At 31.1% G+C, this 8,387-nt stretch overlaps 1 protein-coding gene across 1 annotated transcript; it reads left to right on the top strand.

Moving 5' to 3' along the window:
* The first annotated feature begins 1,702 nt into the window (after positions 1-1,702).
* LOC117911878 lies at positions 1,703-3,529 on the top strand. The gene is made up of 6 exons (XM_034826303.1): positions 1,703-1,795; positions 2,052-2,181; positions 2,262-2,431; positions 2,518-2,803; positions 2,916-3,097; positions 3,241-3,529. Exons 1-6 carry the CDS (start codon positions 1,774-1,776, stop codon positions 3,393-3,395), a joined length of 945 nt encoding a protein of 314 aa, XP_034682194.1. The 5' UTR covers positions 1,703-1,773; the 3' UTR covers positions 3,396-3,529.
* Positions 3,530-8,387: the final 4,858 nt, after the last annotated feature.

The raw sequence follows: 8,387 nt of genomic DNA, 5'->3' as shown, positions 1-8,387 counted from the left end.
GGTCTCATCAAATGAAGTATTAATTAATGTGATTTTGTAATTCTATAAAAACGCATCTTGAGATCCGAATAGTTATACTTGAAAAGAAATTTTTTCTTTAGTTCCTTCAACTCTCCTTTATACAAAATTTCTAGTTTTATAACATAAAATATATTTTAATCATTTTTCATTCAAAAATAAGAAATTTACACATATCTTGTAAAAATATTTTGATCTTGCTACACTTTATCACAATTCTTCCTAAAATAAATTATAATCTTGCTTTAATTTTAGATAAATAATTTAAAATAAATGAAAAGAGTAAAATTGAAAGAAAAAAATTAAATTAAAAATTAATCCAACATTAAATTATAATATTATAAGCATTTGACAAATAGAGGCAATAGAGAAACGTAAAAAATCTTAAAATGTTAAAAGTATTTCAAAACTTAAAAAAACAAAACAAAAACAAAATCAAAGGCAAAACAACACAAACTCTTTTGTAAATTGGAGAGAAAAATTTTAGGGATTGTGAATAAAGTTAATTTAAGTGAGATAAAATATATACTAAATTCATTTGCATGGATAGCAAGGAGTTATATTAAAGTCATATCAGAGATTATTCTCATCTCATGCCTATTAGCATATGAATCGAAGTAATTGGTACATAATAGGATGGCCAAATTTCTTAGTTTTTCTATTTTCTCTTTATTTTATAATATAAAAAGAAAGTAAAAAAAAAAAATTGAAAAAGAAACTTGCATAGCTAAAAAAAGTATTTTTTTAATTAGATAAATATCTTCAAAAAAATACATAACAAATATCTAAATCCAAAATAAAAAATTTAAAATTATATCAAAGTTATGCATTTAACGTTTTCCAATAAAATAAATACAGAAGTAATAAAAGTCAAAAAAAAAAAAAAAACCTTAGCGAAAAACAAAAAAAAAAAAAATCCCTAAAGAAATTAAAAATTAATTAATGCAAACCAAAGTCCACAAAATCAGGGATTTTTTTTTTTTTTTTTTGCTTTGTTTATAAATGTAATAATTCTTTGATTAAACTTTGGGAAAATTGGGATAAGGTGTAACAGAATAAAAATATTTAAAAAAATGATATTAAACTTTTTACTTTTTCAACTAAAAATATATTCAAATGTATATTTTTTAGGGACAATTAGGTAGGTGACCTTTGACGTTTAAAAAATAATAAAGATAATCAAACTCATTTTATTCATTTTTTTCTCTTTCCTATAAATATTAAATAATTAACAATATATAAATTTATAATTAATTTTAATTATATTTGATATTCTTTCTTTAATACTATTTGGAAACCAAACCTAACTGAATGTAGATAATGTTTTTTTTTTCAATTTCCCTATTATTGAGCAAAAGAATAGTTCCATAAATTGACCAAAAAGAAAGAAGGTATGGTAATTAAAGATAAAAAAACAGATTAACAACTAAACATATTCATTAATTTTTTTTCAAATAATAAAATGAATTAGCACGATTTAAATAATAGAGGGGATTATTCAGTATTAAAATTTTATGGACAAAATTAACCTTTTTGGCTTTGCCATGCATAAATTGATGCCGCAATTTGCTGCCTTTGTAACCAGCCAAAGTCAAACACAATTTAGCTTAACCCAACACCAAAACACCCACAACCCTGCAGCCAAACACATGAACCAAGCCTTAAGTCTCCTTTAATAACCCCCTCCCTAGTTTTCCTCTCTTCTCTACCAAGTCCTCATTTCATATATTTTTTGGGGATCAGAGGTTTGCAGGCATGGCGGACGAAAAACTACAAGGTCAGTGTTGTTCTCCTTCCTCCTCTCAAGTCTAAACATCTTCACCCACATATATGGACAAGTTCTCAAACTTAATCTCCACTGTTGAACTACTTGTGGCTGTATGCTCTTTCTTCCTTTGCACTTGTTAGCCTTCAAGCTTGATGATATTCAAGCCTTATTACACTTTAAGATCACTTCTCATCGGCCATCACTTTACTATCCACAAGTGCACACTAATACTATGTTTTCACGCTTTTGAACATTTAATTTGCAGCAATATCAAGAACATTAAGATCTATCCAACCAGCCCATTACTTATTCAGGGTAGAGTCTATGTCAGTGCTTCTGGACACGAGCATTGAAAAATATGAATCAGGGTCATTCGAAGTGGGTGGCTACAAATGGTGGGTTATTTTGAATTCTCTTTTAGACCTTTTTTTTTTTCTTGCTTTTGCTCATAATTAAAGTACTTCCACATTCGCAGGAGATTGTGTCTCTACCCAAATGGGAATAAAAGAAGTGATGGGGACGGTCACATCTCCCTCTATTTAGTAATATCAGATACTCAAAATCTTCCTCTCGGGTGGGAGGTTACTGTAAGCTTCAAATTGTTTGTCTTTAATCATATACATGAAGAGTACTTAACTGTCCAAGGTAGTCTTTTCTATTGGATAATACACCTCTTTTACAGTTCTGTGGTCAAGGTTGCATGTACTAATGGTATCCACTCATTTACTTAGATACTGATGGGAAGGTAAGGCACTTCAATGTGATGAAGACTCAATGTGGGTTTGCTCAGTTTCTTCCACTGGATGTTCTCACGGATCCTTGTAATGGATACTTGATGGATGACTCCTGCATTTTCGGAGCAGAAGTTTTTGTTATTAAGTATAGTGGCAAAGGGGAGTGTCTTTCCATGATAAAGGAACCTGACGATGGTACTTTCACTTGGATGATTGAGAATTTCTCCAGACTGAAACAGGAAGCCATTTACTCTGAAATATTCACTGTTAAAGATTTCAAATGGCACGTTTTAATGCATTTCCCTCTCATTTCTCTTCTTTCTTGATTGCAGTGAAGTGGATTAAATTCTAAATGTGAGCTGTTTGTTTATTTCTTGGTCATGTAAATGAAGCAGGAAGTTGGCTCTCTACCCCAAAGGAAATTATAAGGCAAAGAACAAAAGCCTGTCCCTCTTTCTAGAGCTGGCTAATCGTGGAACACTTCATCATCAAAGGAAATTGTATACTCAATTCGAGTTGTTGGTAAAGGAGCAATGCGATGGTGGACATGTTAAACCATCGCATGTTAAATTAAATGGTACATTGCATATTTTATTTTGTTAAACAAATACTGTTGTTTTCCATGTATAATGTTTTATATATATATCTTGGTCAAACAAGAAGGAAGATTGATTTAGTTAACTCGAAAGCATAACCTACTTTTTATTTGTCTTTTTGCAGGTCAGACTTGGTTCTCTGACTCGATCAAAGATTGGGGTTTTTCTAATATGATCTCTCTGAGTGATCTCAAGGACAAATCCAACCACTTCATATTAAATGATACTTTGATAGTCGAAGCAAAGATTATGCTCATGATGCATTCGAAGAATATCTAATGATGCATTCAAAGGAGATCTCTACTTACAAAAGCATGATGCCCTTATTCTAAAATAAATTATGTTCATACCACTGCTTTAACTCCTGGCATGGTTGCCTTGTTTGGTTTAAGTTGAAAATTATATTTCACTTCTATTTCTCGAATTTCAATATGTTAATCTTTGATTCTTAGCTTAGGACACAACATTTATGGTCCGATTCCTTTCATTAAGTTACTTTTTTTATATGGTAAAACTCTTCAATGAAAGTGATGTTGGTTGTTTAAATGAATAAAAAATGTTAAAATATTTTACTTTTTCTATTTAATTAAAAATAACTTGTTTTTTTTTATTAAAGTAAAAGTAACTTGTCAATATCAATCAATATAACTAAATTGAATCGATTGTGAATGAATTATCTTTAACCGAATAGAAAAAATTAAATGTTTTGACTTTTTCTACTGAACTAAAAGACAAATACTTAGTCACCAATTAAGAATTACAACCATGGAAATGGAAGGGAATGTATGTGCACTAGGTTGTTTGAAGTGGATAATTATTTTAGTAAAAATTAAATTAATTTAACTTTTTTTTTGTGGTTAGAGATTTTAGAGGGTTTTTAAATTTTAAACGAGAACTTAAATTAGTTTTTTTTTTTCAATTGGTTCCAGATTTTAGGGGTGCTTTAAAATTTTAATTAATTTTTTTTTTCAGCTGGTTAGAGATTTTAGGGAAGCTTTTAAATTTTCAAAGAAGTGCTTATTTCCGATAATTAAATCATTGATTTTTATTGATTAATTTGTTTTAGAATGCACCGAGATTGATTTTTAATAAATAATATAACTTAATTCATATAGTTAAGTGTGTTACTACACTATGCCAATTACAAAGCATGTTGTTGTGGTTGAATACACACCTGTAAATGCATGGTGCGTACTTTTACGTGGGTGATAAGTGAATTCTAAGTGCTACAAGAGGATCTTATCCACTTTTATATACTACAAGAGGAGTATTCATATACTATTGGAAACCTCTTTATACATTTAGGATTTAGCTGATTTTGAAACCATTTATCCCCCTAGAAAATTGTATGCACAATGCAAACTGGGAGTAATTTCCCAAACAGATAGCAAATATAATCTTCCGGTTTTGGTCACAGATCATATTTAGAAGCCATAATTTTTTTTCTAAAATTATCTGTTGAATGGTCAACAAGTATGATGGTTATGTGTGTAAATATTTAATTGAGAAAAGTTTTAGAAAAAAATGGTCCAAAGGTTATAGTTTGAGTTTTTGCCACAGTAACTTTTGAGTGTGGGAATTTCAGAATTTGAGTTTAAATTTGGAAAGAAATTTAGTTATCAAATTATTTGAAATTTGATTTGAAAAAGTTAAATGCAAAAATATTATGCATAAAGTGTACCAACACTTAAGAAATCCACTAATCAAATGAAAGAGAAGGGACACAATGGTGAAGGATCTTACTCCTCTCAAGTACGACCACACTCTAATTTTTTTCTCTTTAAAACAAAACCCTAAATTATAAGACAATAAAAATACAATAGAGGCAAATACATCATTGAATAAAAAAAAAATTCCAGAAGGCACAATCCCCTTAAACCCTTGTAGCTCTAACCAAGTAGCTTGATCCTCACAAGCTCAATAGGGAGCTCGACCCTCGCCATCCCCAACGAAGTGCAACAAGATTGAAGTACAAGTAAACATTCTCCTTCAATGATTAGTTAGTATGATGCACTCAAACAACCTCTCTTCACTCTTGACCCACTAAAGCAGCACACCGCTCCACTTTCTTTGTTATCGTTGCTTTAATCAACATGTATGTTGGATTCTTACTTACCTTATATCTTCATAAGTGTTAACACCTCGTTTTAAAGAAAAGACTTGCTGAAGTGATAATGAAGTGCTATATGTTTAGCCTTTGAATGAAATGTTGAATTCTTAGCTAGATGTATTGCACTTTGGCTATCACTATGCAATATATTCATCACCCCGTTTGACTCCCAATTTTGCCAATGAGCCCTATAATGAAGTAATCTCTTTACTAGTTTATATCATTGTCACATATTCCACTTTAGTTGTAGATAAAGAAACAATCTTCTACAATTAAGAAATCTAACCGATAGCAATAGTACCCAAAGTGAACACATATCCTATAGTGCTCCTCCCACAATCTATCTCACCAAAAAAATCAACAACCACATATCTATGCAATTTCAACTTGCCCCTTTTATATACACTTTTCTGTAGTACCCTACAAGTACCTAAGTATCCATTTCACTACTTCCCAATACTACATGCTTAGATTTGACATAAATCTACTCATAGTTCCCACTACATAGGCAATGTGTGGTTTTGTGCACAGCATAGCATACGTCAAACTTCCAATAGTTGAGGCGTATGAGACCTTAGCCATGAAGTCTTTTTCTTCATCTATTGGGCAATGTTCCTTAGACGATCTAAAGTTATTAATTGTTAGAGGTGTTCTAATTGTCTTAGCATCACTTATGTTGAACCTCTCCAATACCTTACAAATGTCCTTAGCCTGAGATAACTATAAGGCTCTTATTTGTTTATCTCTACTAATCCTCATCTCAAGTATATGCTTTACTATACCCAAGTCCTTCAACTCAAACTAAGTAAACAATTGTTTCTTCACTTTGTTGATTTCGTCTAAATATGTGTCAGCTACTTACATGTCATCAACATAAAGTAGAAAAATGATATGGTTAGAACCAACCTTCCCGAAGTAATAACAATGGTTTGCATTGCACCTAAGATCGATTCTTATTCTTTTGCATGAAACCCTTAAACCTTTTATATCACTATCTAGGGGCCTGTTTTAAACCATAAAAGCTCTTTGTCAATTTACATACTAGATTCTCTTTACCCTTCACTACAAAGCCCTCTAGCTCCTACATATATATTTTCTCGTCCTAATCACCTTGGAAGAAGGTTGTCTTCACATCTAACTACTTAAGATGTAGACTCTCGGTTGCTACAGTATTAAAAAACAAATTGAATAGTTGTCAATTTCACAATTAGAGAGAAGATGTTTGTGTAGTCAAATCCTTCTTTTTGTTGAAACCCTTTGACCACAAATCTAGCCTCATATCTCTTGGAGCCATCATTCTCTTGCTTAATTAACTCGATACCCCTCTTATTATGAAGAGTTTTCTTACCTATTGGTAACTTGACTAGCTTCCAAATGTGGCTAGAAATAAAAGACTTCATTTCGTCTTTCATTGCAAGCTTTCACTTCCTATTATCTTCCACCTAACATGCCTCATCATAACATTCAAGTTCATCACCATCTATCATCAACAAATAATTTAAATATTTATTATTTAGTACATGTGGCCTACTAGATCTTCTTATTGTAGGATTGAATCTAGATCTTATGGTATATCAACATCTTATGTAGCGCTTTCCTAAACTTGATGATTCTAATCTGTCTTATCTACCATACTACTTTGTGGACATCATTTGGCTCAAAGAAAAGAGGCCCAAGTTTTACCAAATTAGTAGACTATGTTGTATCTCTATCCTTATAAAAAACTTTAATTCCCATTAAATATGACATCCCTACTTCTAATCACTTTCTTGTTATGATCATCCCAAAACTTGTAACCAAAATCATTAATATTGTAACCAATAAAAGTACATTTTAGTGATTTAGTATCAAGTTTGTTTCTAACATGATCATTAATATGTATATTTGAGACATATCTAAGTACCTTCAAATGAGAAAGCTTTACCTCTTTTCTAATCCATACTTCTTCTTGTATTTTGTGCTCCAATGGTGCTAGTAGATCCCGATTGATAAAGTAAGTTGTTGTGTTGATTGTTTCTGCTCAAAATTGCTTTAAAAACCTTGCCTATATAAGCATGCTTTTGGCTTTCTTAGTCAATGTCTTGTTCTTTCATTTTGTTATACCATTTTATGGAGGTGTCCTTGACAACCTTTTTAATTTAATTCTATTTTCATAACATAACTTCTTAAACTCAGAATCTTCATACTCCTCACCTTTATCATATCATAGCTTTTCTATTCTTATACCTTTATCATTCTTCACCATTGCTTTTCATCTCTAGAATACATCAAACACTTAATTCTGATTTATGCCTCATAAAGTATACTCATTCTTTCCTCAAATGATCATCAATGAAGGTCACAAATAAGACTTTCCACCAATTAATGAAATTGAAGTGGGTCCCTAAACATCTATGTGAACTAACTCAAGTTTTGCTTCTTTTGAAGTTCTTTTATCTCCCTTGAAGCTAGCTTTTCTCTATTTCCCAATTATGTAGCTTCTATACATGTTAAAGTGAATTGACTTCAAACCTAATAGCTTCTCATTCGAGTGCACAATTTTCAACCTCTTACTACACATGTGGTCAAGTCTTTAGTGCCACATATTCACATCTTCTTTGCTCTCAGCAATTGCAAGAGATCCATAATTGCCTATTATCATGTAAAGAGTGCTACTTTTCTTACCACAGGCAATAGTCATTGCTCCCCTTGAGATTTTTCATGTGTCACTTGCAAAAGTTGTTAAATAGCCATTTTTCACTAATTACCCAATAAAAATATTTTTTTTTCTTCAAGTTTGGAACATGTTTCACATTATCTAGATTCCATACAAACCCATTCAATTGGATTTGCACTTAGCTTTTGTCAATAACATTGCACCCTAATCATTACCAATATATAGTTTCCCCAAATTACATAAGACATAATTCTTAAATAATTCTCTACTTGCGGTAGCATGGAATAATGCCTTAGAATCTAACACTCAAGATTCTATTTTGCTCTCCAAAGATGATATAAGAGCATCATCTAATGCTTATGACACAATATTTGCACTAATCTTGTTGTCACTATCCTTATCTTTCTTGGCTACCTTACACTCATTCTGATAGTGTCTCATCTTTCCTTATTTTGAATAAGATGGGAGATGAGTAAAAATAATTGATGAAAAGGAAAGAGGGGAC

This window comes from Vitis riparia, chromosome 3 (assembly GCF_004353265.1).
Source record: "Vitis riparia cultivar Riparia Gloire de Montpellier isolate 1030 chromosome 3, EGFV_Vit.rip_1.0, whole genome shotgun sequence".
In the NCBI taxonomy this organism is placed as follows: Eukaryota; Viridiplantae; Streptophyta; class Magnoliopsida; order Vitales; family Vitaceae; genus Vitis; species Vitis riparia.
The sequence above is the reverse complement of the archived record's forward strand: the minus strand, read 5'-3'. Positions and strand labels throughout refer to the sequence as shown.

What these genes read in the sequence shown, in the direction of transcription:
- LOC117911878 (XM_034826303.1), top strand. Translation starts at nt 1,774, where the DNA reads ATGGCGGACGAAAAACTACAAG. An exon ending in GGCGGACGAAAAACTACAAG is followed by an intron (nt 1,796 to 2,051) that starts GTCAGTGTTGTT and finishes TTTAATTTGCAG; the next exon opens with CAATATCAAGAACATTAAGA. An exon ending in ATCGCATGTTAAATTAAATG is followed by an intron (nt 3,098 to 3,240) that starts GTACATTGCATA and finishes GTCTTTTTGCAG; the next exon opens with GTCAGACTTGGTTCTCTGAC.